We start from the raw sequence: 16,662 nt of genomic DNA, 5'->3' as shown, positions 1-16,662 counted from the left end.
ATTGCTTTTCTAAAATTGAAGCTTTCAGAGAATGTTTTCGGAAATGGAAATGATTTAACCCTAGTGACAGTTCAACAGTATTGAAAGTGTAAGATCTGCATGTTCCGATAATAGTGAATGTTTTCTTAATTTTTAAGATTTTAATTTTAAGCTCCATCAAGTCTTAAATCTAAAATATCAGCTGACTTGCAATTGCTTATTGCAATTACTAATGTTTAAAACCTCAATATAATAAGTTGTCTACAATTAAGGACTCTGACGCATCAAATAATAATTTAACTTCATGACTTGAGATGTTCTGGGGATAAATAAGATACTGCAGCAATGAAACATACAAATAAATCACACGACATTTACCAAATACGGTTACAAGTAACAGCTGAAGCCGTTAAAAAACGATTTACTGCTGAAATTTTACAATTACGATCCGTCGAAATCCACGCTGTTGTATAAGAACGTAGGTGAATAAAATATGGAGACGATGAATTACGTAATCTTCAAATTATTATTACGTTGAGAAATAAAGTCGGGGAAGGTATTTTCAGATGCAAGTGTTGAAAGAACTGGGAGAAAAGAGTGCAAATAAAAAAAAGAAAGGATGAAATATTAAATTCTAGTCGTGTAAAAAACTAAATTATTAGACACACAATCAAAGATTATCCAAAAGCTGTAAAGCGTAACAATTTTTTCTTAAACCTTTTTGCACTGTAAATATTTTACAATTTACATATTAAAATTTATTTTTTTATTTTATTTATTGCAACTTTGACTGATAAAGAATTTATCAACTTATTTTTATATGGTTTATTAACAATTCAATTTAGTTTTTTGTCATTTATATTTTCGTTTAATATGTAATGTAATAACTAATGATACATGATGTAGTACTATATCAACCGAGAAATTTATTTTTAAAACCTAATGTAAATAGAATTTAATATTATTTGTTTGAATCTGTTTAAATTTCTAGTATTAGTAAACACAAAAAAAATTGGTCGATGGTTATTTTGATAGAACTTCCCTCGCCCCTGAAGTACAACCCAACAAATCCCGGTACTTTGAAAAATAAAAAAAAAGATTTATTTGTGATAACCTCTGTACATTAAAACAAACTTGATATGCAGATAAGAAATACAATAATAGTGTAAAAAGCTAAATTACATCCTTTAAACAACAATCAGTTGTTTCGGAGATTTCGTGTCTAATAAAAATGGATACAGACACCAGACAGACAGACAGACATACTCTGAGGATTATAAAATTCTAGAAAATATGAAAGTAGCAGTTCATCAGATGGACGCGATTACTATATTTCCTTACCTTACGCTCGAGAAGTAACAAAAAAATTATAAAAATGACGAATACAATAAATTCTTTCAATCCTATTTTTGTTCGTCATAAAAACTATAAAGTAGTGTTTCTGTTTTCTTTTTTTTTTTTTTTCTACGAATATATTTAATAAATAATTTAAAAGCAGTCTCACACAACTTTAATGGTGTATTTTTTTACAGTGCGTTAGCTGCCTACAAGCCTGTGCTACGCGATCTTGCCAAAATACTCCTATTACTGAACCGACAAGTCGATAGGATTGCAGTACCTGACGACTGGGAGCACCTCTTCAATTGGGCCGAAAAAGCCCTGAAGCGCTACAAACGAATGAGTGACGTTTCGCAGCCCCAAGTTGCCCAGTTGATCAACTTTTTGCAGGGACCTGCCCTCCCAATTCCAGAAACGGAAGTCAGAAACAGCACTACCATGTCTACTTTCAAGCCTGATCAAGTATTTGGCTCATCTTTGAGTTTGCAGAATGCCGCAATCAAAAACTTTGCCTGTAATTATGAGTCGGCGCTTCATACGACTCTGAATCCTCAGTGGAAGTTTGAGTATTCGCTTGTTAACCCGCCAACGTCGGAGTTCAATCCGGCGATTTGGAAGAACAGTAAAGAATATCTCAACAGTTCCTTGTTTCTAGACGATGATTTTTCCCAACTGGGGTTTAGGCCTCAAGATGAAATCACGACCGAATTGTGACGACGGTCTCGTCACTTTTAAACCAAATTTTATTGCTAGTCATTTATTTTTTTACATTGTATTAGTATGATATAAGTGTGTAATTTATAGTTTTAAGAATCCCAGTGTACATTTGACAAATAATTTTATTAGGTGATTTTGTTCTGCTGTTAGAGCAAGCGAGTGGATTATTATCATTTAGGAAATACGTAGAAATTAAAAAAAAAACACAAGTACAATATCAGATATTATTTTTTTTACCAATCCACGTTGCTATAAGTAAAATATTACAATTATTTAAATAAAATTATTTATGTAGGAGAAGCTGTTTTATTGTTATTCTCTATCGCTCTCTAAGCACTAGCAAAGATAAGGAGACGAAACGAATAACAACAGAGAAAGAAGTACTGAAATTTGTAAGGAAAATGATTTAGTAATAGTAATAATAAGTAACCAACACTGGATGTAAATACAAACACATACACAAGTATACGAGACAAATAACTAGTCAAAAAGAAAGTGGAAAACGGTAATAATATAAAAATCACAAGAAACCGAAGTGGAAAGTGGTCAAAATGGACATGAGGAAGATAAAAAAAGAAAAAATAGAAAAAGAAGACATCGAATGAAACAAAAGATGAATAGTTATGAGCAAAATATTGAGAAAAATATCAAGAGATACTACATGCAAAATTAGAGGAACTAGAAAGACTTGGAACAACAGAAAAATGGAATGAATTCAAAAATAGCTTGTCGGATGCAGTAAGAAAGAGCTGTGGAGTTACAAAAGTAACAAACAAAAAGATGAAAAGAACAGAATGATGAACTGCAGAAATAAATAAAATCATCAAAGAGAAAACGGATAGTTGGAAAAGATATGTTGTGAGGCATACAAAGAAAACCACAAAAAAGTGAAAAAGACAATAAAGAAAATAAAGCCAAAATCATGGATAAAATTCGCAGAGAAGATGACCTAAAATCACAGAGAACGCGAAAAACGATGTTTCAGAACACAGAATATAATATGACGAATATAAAAGACAAGGATGGAAACATAATTATGGATAGATGGCAACAACATTTCCAAGAATTAACGAAGGATGATATAGATGAAGAGAAAGAACATGACGAGCAGAATGAATCACAAGAAATAGAAACAACACAGAAATAAAAATTATCAAAAGCCATACAAAAGATAAAATTAGGAAAAGCATCTGAGAAAAATAATGTAACCCCGGAAACGCGGGAATAATACATATATGGGAGAAAAAGGAAGACAATAATTAAACAAGCTAATAAATGAAATATTACAGGAAATAAAAATACCAAAAGATTGCAATAATTGTAGGGATTGGTATCACAGTATCCCCGGAAAAATCTTGGCAAGAATAATGGGAAGAAAAATAAGAGAAAAGACTGAAACCAGTACAGAAGACACTCAATGTGAGTTTAGAAGAGGAAAAAGTACACAAGATCTAATACATCTACATAATACAAAAATCTATGATAATCTCAGGATAGAAGAAAATTCATAACAAAAAACTCAATGGAATAGTAATAGAACAAGTGCAAATTTGGGAACAATAATACAAAGCAAGGAAAAATAGATCAAGAAATAAATGAAAGAGTGAAGAAAATAAGAATAATGTTTAATAAAATTAGAACAACATTGCTAGGAGAGAGAAAAGGAGATTGCTCAACAAATAAACAAAAAAAAATAAACAATGACAGAAAAACTGGAAACCACATTAATACGGTTTAATATTATATTCTTAAGAAAAATAGAAAATAAAACCAGGACACCATGAGGGATAAAATAAGGACTGAGGACATACTGGCAGAAATTACAAAATAAACCAATAAATGATTTACGCATGTGTGCCGTATACCAAATGAAGGAATAACTAAAAAAGTGCAGGAGTCAAGTATACCAAGGAAGAACAAGAATGATTAAAAACAATACCAGAATCGGAAATATGTAGAAACACTTTAACTCTTAACGATAAAAAGGCATAGGATTAAGATTTAAAAAGTCTAGTGTCTGGCTTAAATGTTCACAGTCTGCGGCAGATTTTAGACGAAGTAGTAACGTTAAGACTAAAAAACTGGCGGAAGAGATCTCAATTTTAAAACACCAGTTATGTAAAGTACCGAATAACATACTTATTAATGGATATTCTTATAATTAACAAAATCAAAAAAGAACAAACTTCAAATTTTGATCATACCTATTAGGTGGCAATGAAACCGAAGATAACCGACAATAAACAAAAACCCACCATCAATACGAAAATTAAATAAACAGTGTTTCATTTTGGAGCATATCGACAATAACTCCGAATTTACAGCGGCAACTCCAGGAATTTGAGGATATACCGGAAGGGTCAGCAACGGAAACAAGTAATAAATATATGTATATAGCTCTTCAACCCTATCAAATAGCCTAGAGCGTAATGAAAAATTTAATATAATAAAATAACAAACGACTCTCTGTATTAGCCAAATTGTAAATTCAAATCAAGAGACTGGAACTTTTTCGAAACTGAAAATCCAAAAGTAGGTCTAAGATCTAAAGCTAACAATCATCAGTTTCCTTAAAAAACATTAGGTTCGAAAACATCCTCAACAGAACAAGACGAATGATCTAAGCACAAATCTTAAGTAAGTCCTTCGAGGTAATACATTTTGTTACGAAATAAACACATACGCCCCCCAGGACTACGTCTATGGGTTTTCTCGAGAGGTTTTTAGTATGTATGGCGATTATGGGTGACTGAAAAACCTGGAAGCGGAAGTCGCGATGGGTACTCCAGAAAAACCTCCGTCGCTGTACATCTAGAAAGGAAGTGTGGGTTTAAATAGAGGCCACCTTTGGGAACGATTCATTCAGTCAACGAGATAATCCAGTCAAGTTGCGTCTGAATTATTTTGTACATAATCGCTGTGTAATTAGTCGTAAATTTGAGTTACTGAGAAATAAATTGTTGAGTTTCTCCCAAGCCGATTTTTAATTACCGCTTAACGCAACAATATGAATATCCTGGGTTCTTCAGCGGATAAAATATCACATTTCGAAGCTATGTTAGATAAAGCAACTTCAACATATTATGTTGCTTCAGAGAACGTTGGAGTAGTAGTGATACTGAAATGCGTTCTCTTGGTACTTATAAGATAATTAGTTCTGTTGAAAATAATAGGAATAAATATAAAATATGTCTACACCCTGACTTTGAAATAGAGGCGGAAAAAATCCATTAAAGCTTACTTTAAATGAAGAAAATCGTCAGGCTTTGTTTTTTAAATTGCTGCCTCAATTTCAAGAAAAAATTAAACAAAAATCAATTTTCATGATACGCCAATGAAAATAATACAACGTGTTTTAAAACGATTTACATCTTGTCGCCTATAGCTACAGATTTTCATCAAGGGAAAAATAGGAGTTGAAGCGATTTCAAAGCTAACAAACTAGATGAAAATTATTTTGAAACACCCTTTACTTTTTTTCCAACTTCCATAGTGACCGACCCGTAACGATTTAGACCTCCCGTCTAAACACCCTTAATTTGTCATAAATGAATTAATTTTCATTTTAAAATGGCAATGTACACTAACATTGAACGAACCGATATGGTTCTGATTTATGGTGAAGCACGAGGAAATGCTGAAGAAACCAAGCGGATTTATATGGAACGATTTCCCCAGTAGCTTGCTCCTGCTGCCCGAACATTGATAAAAAACGCATCTGAGGGATCATGGAACTTTTAAGCCACAAACCCAAGATCGTGGACTAGACGTAGAACCCCAAATTCTGCACACGGTTGAAGTAGAACCGAATATTAGCACTAGAAGACTTGTGGTACGTCATGGTGTTTCTCAATTCACAGTGTCACGAGCGTTGAAACAACAGGGGTTATACCCGTATCACCGCAGTACCTTATTCTGTGATTTTTGAATTTTTGACATTACTGTCAATCGTGTATTTCCATAACTGGAGAACATATGGTTTCAGATTCCGATTGTAAATCAATACATTATTGTTGAAATGACGTTCTAAGAGCCAATACATCTGACGGAATTTTATATCAAGCTTTTCGTGCTTCTTCTTCTCATGTTCGTTCCATTTGGGTTTTGTCACATCGGCAAATGGTAGTATAACTCCGTTTATATTTTAACTAGTGATATATCTAAATCGATGCTGGGCGTGCATACACGATGGTTTTCAGCAATATTTTTAATCTTCGGTGTTCGATGTTACCCATTCTTTAACATCGATGTTCCAGATCAACGTTTTGTTGCCCTAATCCATGTAGTTCATGAAATTTGTATCTGTTACCATCGGAGACACTGAAAACTGGGCAGAGGTGTTATACAATTGTCAAAATTTCTAAACTAGGCCTTAGCTATTCATAACCACGCTTTTAATGCCTGGCGTATTTCTCATTTTGACATTGACAAAGTCGAAGTTTTATTAAATTTGTTTCAATTATATTAACATGCAGCTACTGCTTGAGATTTGTTAAAAAAGTTAATTTGACAGTTTTTTCGAAAATATCAATCATATTGACGCTAAAGGTGCATTTACATTGACATTTTTTGAAATGACAAGATCAGACTGCCCAGAATTCCATGTCCCTCATAGTACATAAATTAAGGAGCTTATAGGTACCATAATAGCACTTGTGTATTATAAGAGACCCTGTAGGATGACATTTACATTTTTAATAGACGATAAATGTGATATTAAATCGCTATTAACATACCAAGGATGTAATGAATGTCATAACAACCACAGATGTCAGTTTGAAATCCGAGTGAGCGCTAGCGGCATAGACCTATAACATTATTGCAGCGGAGGTTTGTTCAATATTTTATCGGTTTCTGTTGATTGAGCTGAAAATTTAAAATAAGTAAATCCAGACATTTGCTTTAAACAAGTGTAATACTTAAAAAAACCCAACAAAAAAAATTAACCCTTAAAATATCTAAAATTGATTAAGAAATTAAGCTCATTTCTCCACCACTGTAATGGAGATTAATAAAATGAACTCTCTCAGTTGAGATGCCCGTAGTTTCGGCTAACTCACGCACCTTCATTCATGGGTCGCCCAAAACCATACTATAAAATTTGTCAGTGATTTCTGAGAACTCATAAACTCAAAGGCAAAACTGAATCACACTACGAATTGTAATTTTCTCCTTTTTTAAATAAGAATCACTGGACACACTAGAGTATCTACTCCAAGAATTACTTTACTGACAGAATCACCTGGCATTATAGAAACATCATCTATGGGAAGCCTACTTGAAGTCTACATATGCAGTTATTGCTTTTTCTTCTTTTACCCTTCAAGACTATGCGAAGTAAGTTATTCATCACCCTCGTAAGAACCATCCAACTGAACTGGCTTTCAAACAAAAGAAACCGTATTGAAATCGGTTCATTCGTTTAGGAGCTGTGGTGCAAGGTGCAACAGAAAGACACAGACAATCAGCTGATGATCTTGAAACGATTGAAGTGATTGTCGTCAAACATAGCTAACAACCATCCCGAGTAAACAAGCTTTCAACTAAAAAACACCACATCGAAATCAGTTCATCCATTTGGAAGCTACGGTGCCACAGGCAAGTTCGGATTGAAATCGGTTTATTCGTAGAGAGAGCGAGCAAGAGATAAAGGGGTCGAAATTGTGGAACCCTTCTTTTTCAGTCGGGGGTTAAAAAGACTGAGTTGATCACGTTTGCATATGTCTCGGTGTCATATAACTCATATATATTACATTATGTAATAAGATCAAAAGCTAGGTTTTTTATTTATCATTCAACACCTTTTATGTATTATGTTACAGATAATAAATGATGAACCACTCTCTTCCCAAGTAAGGAATAATTGCTTAAAAGATTAATAATTAAACTTTTCTTATTTCTGGTACCACTAAATTATTGTTTTGCATTATTGATATATCTAGTAGCGATAGTGATTTATACCTATCACCTGCGTGATGTGGCCGGTTGTATTTTCCCATCAGAAACCGGCCTTGGTGGTTTCTTATTTAATAAACATGGTGCACCTACTTAGAACACTAAAGATTTCCTGAAACCTCCATTGAACAGTTTATATCATTTTTATAAATAAATCGTGATTTAGTTAGCTTTGGCGGATTATGGGCACCTACAGACATGCTGGTTTCACGGCATTAAAATTTATGAGCAGTTTTTTAACGTTACTGTACAGACGCATCAGATTTAATTGAATCACTTTCTCATTCTTTCCAAACAATTGTAAATTCCGAAAGCAGTGCTTGTAAAACCGGCTCACTCGATAGCCAATTAGGAAGCAGTATTGTCAGAATTCTTGACAGAAGACGCACGCAACCGGCGATGCTAAATTAATGGTAATCAGTTTAGAGCCGAATTTAAAAATAAATGAAATAACATTATTGTTTATATGGTGCCCTTCTTGATTCAGCTGTTAAATGAACACGCCTTAGGAGTTAAATACGACTTCCTTAAAATGCTTTCAAAATAATAAAAATTACAATCAAAATAAAAAAACGATAGCAAAAATGTTATTCAAATTTGAAAGATAATATAACTTCTAGCTTTGTGTTTTATGAATCCGTATTGATTTTTTACTCTACATATCCAGAGTTTTGTAAATAAATCAAAATTGTATAATAACCTGTTACAATTTAACTTTGAAACAGTAAAATAGATTGCTCTGAAGCCTTGCAAAGGTTTTAAGGTTTAACAAGTATGGTAAAATTTATCTGTTTATACCCATCCTGCAAAATGAGACCTCATCTCAAAAGTTTGCCGAATAAATCCTATTTAAAATGTGCAAAATATTATGTATTTGTCTATTTTTTAATGAACAACTCAGAGATATATAGTATGCTTTTCTACCTGTACTTTAACTTGTAGGGGTTATAATAAAAAAATAAAATTCGCAAAATCAAGATATGTTGTGGTGTACTTCAGGAACGAGGAACGTTCCGTCTAAACAACCTTAGACAAATTTTTATTTCTTGACAAAACAGTTAATACTAATATATTCAAAAAAATAATAGGGGTAATTATTACTTAAAACTCTGTAAGGGATTTAAATTTTTAAAACAGAGAATTTGCTCAGAAATACTGCTCATTTTATTCACTTTGTTTCTTGACGTATAAATGGTTGCCTACCACTTGCAACATTGTCATCGTGGTGTCTCGTGCTCACGTGTTCATCTTCGTTTTTTCCTCATTGTTAGAAAAGTTAACCTCAAAAACCAGTCTGCCACATTTACAATTATTTTAATTTTTATCGAAATGTGTAACGTTGGTGACGATAATTTCGATGACTTGGAAAATTCAAAGTATATGCCTGCTAAAGAAAAAATTTCACCGTAAGTAAACCTGCTGCTGTTTCAGTCAATTTTTCGTATAACCTAACTTTTCAGATTTTCCAAATGCAACAAATGCAGAGAAGCAACACCCATTGTAGTTTTGCGATCGAAAGACAAATATTGCAAAGAATGTTTTTTATCTGGTACCGTTCATAAATTTAAAGCTTTATTAGGGAAACACAAACTAATTCGACCAAATGATCGAGTCTTGGTTGTACACAGGTGCGGTCATGCAGGTACCGCACTGTTACATTTTATTAGAACAGGATTGGACCTAGGAACGCACAAGAAGTTACGTTTTGAACCAGTTGTTTTATTTGTGGAAGGTAAAACTCTAATTCTAGTTAAATTATTGTTTTATTATAGAATTTTAGATCATTCACATCTGTCTTTGAAGGAACGACAAGAATTGCTCAAAAGGGTGGAACATGAAATCAATTATTTTAAATTTACAATGCATTTAACTTCATTATCACATTTAATCAGAAAAGGTGTTAATAGTGAAGTTTTAAAAAATTGTGCAGAAATTTTAGACCTTGATGATGATAGTAAAAGTATTATAGATAATTTTGTAACAAAACAAACCAACACAACAAATAAGACAGATTTTCTTAACATTGCAAGGTTTGTTATACAAAGTCTTCTTATTTAGAAGATTTATTACTTTATGGTTGTAGGCATAAATTCATGGTTGATATTGCAAAGGAATTAAATTGTAAGTTTATTTTTACACCAGAAATATCAAGTGATGTTGCTTCACAGCTACTGACTGATGTCTCTCTGGGCAGAGGATCACATATTGCACTCAACACGGTAGTATTTATATTATTTAATTGAATTATAGGATTAATACCTGTTCTTTTTTAGGGTTTTTGTGATTTTAGAGATGATACTGTAAAAATTTTAAGACCTCTCAGACTTTTTGATATGAAGGAGTTGGGCTTTTATAATCATTTAAACAGTTTGAATCCTGTGACATATAGAATAGTTATAGATAATCCTTATAAATCCATTCAACACTTAATGAGAAAATTTGTTAATGATTTGCAAGTAAACTACCCAGCTACTGTAACCACGATTTTAAAAACTGGGGATAAGTTAGCCCTTGGTAGTAACAAAATACGGACGTGTGACCTTTGTAACGTAAGTTTGTTCTTTTGTTTACAGCGCATTTTTAAATTTGAAGATTTTAGGCTCCATTTGAAGAAGAAAGTGCTGATTTGAATTCAGCAGAATCTACCCAGTTTTCACACTGGGTGTCAACTCAGGCGCACAATAGCTCGTTGACGTCACAAGAACGTTACATTCAAACTATAGAAGCATTTAATAATCTCACTTGTGATACCTATTGTTTTCGTTGTCGGCAGTTGATGAAATAAATGAGTTTCTTAAAAATTTGAATTTGTATTTGTTCCCTAAATACGTTATCTGCGCAGCTGTCATTTCTATTGGTGAATTTTCGTTTGTTATGTTGGCGCACCAACAAAGCACATTCTCCGCCTACTTTTCATATTCTGCCGGTCAGTGACTCAACTACGTGTAATGGTGCGTTAGCGTTAGTTCAAGATCCGTGATTATTCGTGCAATTCATGAATATAAAATTCGAATTGGACCGTAAATTCACAGGTAATTAACATAAAATCTTCTCCAATTAATGTTTTACACGTATCTGTCGCACTTTCCACGCTTTGAACGTTTATTTATCGGCATGTCGAGCAGGCGTTGGCCAGTAAAAGAAACAAAAGTAGGGATTTGACATATGTCAGGATTGTTTTGTAAATAATTTTGAACACCACTTTAAAAACCATGTGGCAGTTAAGGATCACTTCCGTTATTTGTTGCAGATTGAAGGATGTTCAAGTTTATAAAGGCTAAAGGGCCTCATCCCTCTGCAGAAAGGCAGAAGTTACAAAAGGACCTTTTCTGTTACAGAAGGGTGAGTAGGAGGCAGAAGCTTTAATAAATAGTTAAGGGCGGTAACTTTTTGTGAAAACTTCATATTGTTCTATCGGTATTATTATCTTATCAAAACAAACATTGCTTAGGGATGGGCTACAGGTGTTCCAATTATCTTTACTATTACAATGTTAAATACACTAAAACTTACCCAATCTTTATTTGGTTAAAGTTTATGTAATGTTTTGATCTAGATTTTTGAAATGATTTATTGTTTTAAGGCCGGCGTTTCCCCTTATTAAATTGTTCCATATTTTGTGAAATACAATCTTGTAATTTAATTAATGTAATTACAAAACCGTATTGGATCTCCGTGAAATTTCCTCGCACGACAAGGTCAAGGTTTGGCTGTTAAATTACAGCGTTCTGCTTCATTGCTTATATATTTCACAGGCGTATACATGGTCATAATTTTTAATTTCATAGACTGCAAGACAAGGCAACGTTGCTATATCTCATTATTATCACTATCATTGTTTGTTATTATTGCTTTAGTTAAACATTTACCACTGCTGACACACTTTTTTGTGTTTTTGTTTACCTGGAAGACTCGGCTATTTGCAATAACGGTTGGGAAGTCTTCAGGTGATTCTGCCGTTAAAAGATGCTGTAGCAAACGCCTGCGTTATCGTTTCGTTATTGTGTAAACACTTGTCTCGTTATCGTTTCCTCGAAATAGAAATTTTGTTGTTGCATTGTCTCGATTATGATTCAGTCTAGTTTGTTATGCCTTAATATCGCTGATAAGAGGCCCTTTCGTTATCTGGTGTCGTTCACTTGTAGCGAATTTGATGAGAAATACCTGTTCGTAAAATTTGGAGGAAAGGGTATAAGCTTTTGAAATGAATACAAAACAGTCAAGTTATTTTGTACCTGTCGAATTCCTGACTCTAGGTTTCACTATTTTGCAAACGGAATGCGAGTTGTTTGAGGAAGAGAAGATAACGAGAACAATGGTTAATGAAATGAGACGTTGACATCCATTTTAGTGTACCTAGTTGTGGATTAATGTTTTAAATTAACATGAATTAGATTATATAAAACCAGTTAAATAGTCACATGTACAATTATAGTGATTTATACTTGGAGATATTATTCGACTTATTGCCCAAAATCCATATACGTTTTATCAGTTCTTTATCTTTGTTTTTTATCCTTCTTTTTTACTGTGGAAATTACGCTATATCTTTAAATGTCATTTTTTGATAAAACTGTTGCGAACGTGTTATGACTAATAACTATTTAAAAATTATTTTTATATCTAATTTTTATGAAATGAAACTAAAAAGTTGTAAAATTATTAACACCAAATTTTCTTCATTTTTGAAATACTGTACACAGCTCTCGCTACAATTTTTTATTACTTTTTTAGGATAACGCCAATAACTTTTATTAATTTTGCTATCGACTTATTTATCATCACATAACGTTTCGGTCGTGGTACATACAACTGTAAAAAAAACTGCATGGACCGTTTCTGAGATAATCCATATAATAAATCGGTCAACACATTAAAAGATTATGTCATGTGCAAGCAATTATGAAATGTAACAGCAAACTACTAAAGTACAAACGATACCGCATTTCAGATCTTTAAAAAATATTTCACATGACGTAACCAAATTTCGATAAGGGATGAGTCAGTCTAGTTTTGATTTAATCTTCTATGGTCATTAAATCAATATTGGTTTTTAAGAATTTGTTGTATTTTGTATTGTAAAAAACATGAGTAGATTATGACGCGCTGACAAGTTGAATTTACTTAATCGAATTTTATTTACTTAAATTGATGTCATTAATGTGATGGGGATAAAGAACACTTTTGTTTGGCATTTTGGTTTCTTTAGGATAACATTCAGGTACAATTCAAATTTTAAAGTGGCGGGTTTGGTAGTTACACGAGATTTTCGTACACATACAGCTTCAACAGATGGGTAGAAATGGGTAACCCCCACTCCTGCATTTTACACTAGGGAATGCCAAGAAAACATATTACAAATTTGTTAAAATGACCCTTCTACTGTTGTCCTTTAGTTGACGTTAAAATACCGTGTGAACCTTTAAAAACATAAAGAATCGAGATATAAAAATCTATGCAACCTGTTTATTGATTTGTTGAAATTTTTGCCATAAAAATAAATATAATGTTGGTTTAACTCAGTGGGACGAAGTAATAAATATAAAACAATATTGAATATCAATATGTAAATTATACATGCATGCTGTGCATATGTATATGATATATGTATTTGTATGCGATGCTTAATGAAAGCCACATTTTGAAATTAAGAAAAAATATGTTATATTAACTAATTAAAGTTTTTATTTTATTGAAATTACATTTTTACGATTTACATGCTTGAAAAAGAACCGATTGGAATTAACTTAAGTCTTCTCCAATTAATAAACTATTTTGTCGTCATAAAAAAATGAATCATTGCGAATATTAATAGCGTTAAACAGGTAACGAACATAAATAAAATAAGAAAATTTGTGCGCGCTTCACGTGGCTGAAAATGATCTTTTAAGGTGTGTTAGATGTTTGAAGTTGTGGGTGTCATAATGTAAGTCATTTGTTCTAAATGTTTTATTCATAAAAATAAACCTGAATATTCCAGTATTATTCCATATAATGCGTAAAAAGATACATTTTTCTACTCTCGTATTTAAAACCTTCTTCAGCGTCCCCAAATGCACGGCGTTAAACGATGTTGTAATCATGGTTTTATAATTCGTGAGTTTGGACTCATTAAACACGGGTTGAAAATGCGATCGGGCTCATTAGTCACGTCTTGAGCGCCTTCGGCAGTTTTCGTTGTCATTAAACCCGGCTTGGCTAAAACAATCTGAAGTCGGGTTTTTTTTTGGATAATGACTTTTATTCTTGCTACTACTTGTTTATTTAAAAAATATATAAAGATAAACTTACAATTTTTGAGAAATGATAAAAAAAAATAGCGTAATTTCAGTAAAAGTATATCCGAAGTTACTTCCAAAAACAAATAATGTTACAACCGACCTGCACATAGTTTTGTATTTTTGCTTTCCGATCGTAAGCCAAGAAACTACATGTTGTAAGCGAATTCATGAGGCGACTAGCTACTTTCATGTTCTCTCAACGTTTCATGATTCGCAGAGTACGAAAAAGTAGGTCTCCTTTTTCTGTCTGCCTGTCTATCTGTCTGTACGTAGGTATACATATATGTATGTAAGGAATAGGGATGGTAAAACACTAGCCAAAATTTGAATCCTGTAACATATAGATTAGTTACAATTATAAATGTTATTCAAATTTTATAAAATAACGTACTTCTCCATTTGTTGTTTATAAATCCGTGTTGAGTTTTTTTAACTTCAGAATTTCCAAATCGAGTGCTTTGAATCTTGCAAACGTTTTAAGATTATCGGAAGCATGATAAATCTTTAATTAAAATTGATGATGTCGCCTTACAATTTTGTTGAATAAACGTTATTTAAATGTTAAAAAGTAACATAATCCTGAATTTGTGGTTTATGAATCCCTGTTGAATTGTTATTCTAGAGATCGAGATTTTTGGAAAAAAAAATTAAAATATAGATGTAACAGTTATTCGATGTTTTATTTCTTCAATTTCTCGATTTTCAGTTTTTCGATTACACAAGTTGTCCATATTCTAGTGTTGGGATTTTTCAATTTCTCGAATTCTCGTTTCTTTCATTTTTCGATTTCTTAATTTTCTCATGTTTGAATTTTACAATTTTTCAATTTTTCGACTCTTCGATTTTTCGATTTTTACTTCCCGAGCGTAAGCGCGAAGGAAGTATTGTAATCGAGTCCGTCGGCCGACTCTCTACTTTTATGTTTTCTCGACCTTTCATGACCCCTAGAGGACTAAGAAATAGGTCTCTTGTTTCCGTCGTTCCGTCTGTCTGTCTGCCGTCACGGATGTTTATTAGACAGATAATCTCCGAAAGTACTGGGCCGATTGTTGTCAAATTTTATATTTATTAATTTAATTTATTAATTGTAGATGGTAATACGCTAACCAAAATTTCTCTAATCATCCCCATCACTAACATGATGACGTCAATTCAACATTGTACGTAGCAAATGGGTTTTAAATAGTATAAAATAGCATAGTCCTAAACATGTAGTTTATGACTCCGAATAGTTTCTGCTCGAAACGCCCAAATTTTTGGAAACAAATCAAAATTATAAACAACATTTTGCAATTTAATTTTGAATCTGCTAAACCGAATGCTTCGAAAAATTGCAGATGTTTTAAGGTTATAACGGGCATAATAAATTTTTAGTCGAAATATATTTGCTTATCCCGTCTAAAAAATTGATGACGTCAGCTCAAAAGTTTGCCGAATAAATCCTATCTAAAATGTACAAAATATGATGTGCCTGTACTTGTAATTTATCATTCCATTCATATTTTTTAGATTTGCATATACAGGGTGACTCAAAAAAATTAATGAATGCGTAAATTTATTTTGTTGATTTAATCAGGAACTACAAAACCGAATGCTTTGAAATCTTGGAGATGTTTTAAAGCTATTATTAGCATTAAATTTTTGATCAAAATGTATTTGCTCACCCCCCCCTAAAAAATTGATGACGTTACCCCAAAATTTTGCTGAATAATCCTGTCTAAAATGTACTAAATATGATGAATCTGTACTTGTGATTTATCATTCCATTCATATTTTTTGGATTTGCGTATACAGGGTGATACAAAAAAATTATCATTGTATTTATTTCAGTAGCGAGGGAAGTTCTGCCGAAACAACTTTCGACCAATTTTTTAGTTTTTGACGTTTCTAAATTTTCAATTTTTTGATTTCCTAATTTCTTGATAAATCGATTTTTTGGATTTCCTACTTTTCGATTTCCTGACTTTTCAATGCTTTTTCAGCTTCCCAATTCTTTAATTTTTCGAATTTTTAAAATTTTCGATTTTTCGAATTTTCTGTTTCTTGATTTTTCAATTTTTCAATTTCTCAACATCTCAATGTTTCAGTTTTGCGATTTTTCAGTTTCTTTATTCTTCAACTTTCGATTTTGCAATCTTTCGATATTTCAGTTTTGGGGCTTTTCAGTTTTTTTATTCTAAATTTTTCAATTCCTCGATTTTCAATTTTTTGTTTATTCAATTTTTCCATATTCCAAAGTTGGAATTTTTCAATTTTTCGATTCTTCAATTTTTTTCATTTTTCGTTTTCTCAATTTTCCGATGTTTTAATTTTACGATTTTTAAATTTTTCGACTCTTAAATTTTTTGATTTTTCAATTTTTGAAGTTTCTAAATTTTCAATTTTTTGGTTT

At 32.2% G+C, this 16,662-nt stretch overlaps 3 protein-coding genes across 7 annotated transcripts in view; all 3 read left to right on the top strand.

Annotated features, from left to right (window-relative positions):
* The window catches only part of LOC135123131 (uncharacterized), a 39,005-nt gene extending 36,671 nt beyond the window's left edge, over window positions 1–2,334 (top strand). The window contains exon 3 of the mRNA XM_064047640.1: window positions 1,512–2,334. Coding sequence (XP_063903710.1) covers window positions 1,512–2,031 — 520 coding nt within the window. The 3' untranslated portion in view covers window positions 2,032–2,334. The remainder of the gene's footprint in view (window positions 1–1,511) is intronic.
* A 6,927-nt stretch (window positions 2,335–9,261) lies between these two features.
* LOC135123130 (cytoplasmic tRNA 2-thiolation protein 2) lies at window positions 9,262–10,790 on the top strand. The gene is made up of 6 exons (XM_064047639.1): window positions 9,262–9,395; window positions 9,450–9,721; window positions 9,770–10,019; window positions 10,073–10,208; window positions 10,263–10,538; window positions 10,589–10,790. The coding sequence occupies exons 1-6, from the start codon at window positions 9,319–9,321 to the stop codon at window positions 10,772–10,774; spliced, it is 1,197 nt and encodes a 398-aa protein (XP_063903709.1). The 5' UTR covers window positions 9,262–9,318; the 3' UTR covers window positions 10,775–10,790.
* A 113-nt stretch (window positions 10,791–10,903) lies between these two features.
* Window positions 10,904–16,662, top strand: part of LOC135123663 (lethal(2) giant larvae protein homolog 1) — a 39,875-nt gene continuing 34,116 nt past the window's right edge. For all 5 annotated transcript variants that reach the window (XM_064048507.1, XM_064048503.1, XM_064048505.1 and 2 more), the window contains exons 1-2: window positions 10,904–11,021; window positions 11,240–11,331. In XM_064048507.1, the coding sequence (XP_063904577.1) occupies window positions 11,248–11,331 (84 nt within the window). In that variant the 5' untranslated portion in view covers window positions 10,904–11,021; window positions 11,240–11,247. The remainder of the gene's footprint in view (window positions 11,022–11,239; window positions 11,332–16,662) is intronic.

The sequence above is a fragment of the Zophobas morio genome, unplaced genomic scaffold (assembly GCF_036711695.1).
Source record: "Zophobas morio isolate AGI-343-1 ecotype UQ-CSIRO unplaced genomic scaffold, CSIRO_AGI_Zmor_V1 ptg000006l, whole genome shotgun sequence".
NCBI classification, from domain to species: Eukaryota; Metazoa; Arthropoda; class Insecta; order Coleoptera; family Tenebrionidae; genus Zophobas; species Zophobas morio.
Note: the sequence above shows the minus strand (reverse complement) of the source record. Positions and strands in the feature narration are given on the sequence as shown.

Coding starts and splice junctions, on each gene's coding strand:
- LOC135123130 (XM_064047639.1), top strand. CDS start 9,319: ATGTGTAACGTTGGTGACGATAATTTCGATGACTTGGAAAATTCAAAG. Junction 9,722..9,769: donor AGTTGTTTTATTTGTGGAAG/GTAAAACTCTAA, acceptor ATAGAATTTTAG/ATCATTCACATCTGTCTTTG. Junction 10,020..10,072: donor GATTTTCTTAACATTGCAAG/GTTTGTTATACA, acceptor TTATGGTTGTAG/GCATAAATTCATGGTTGATA.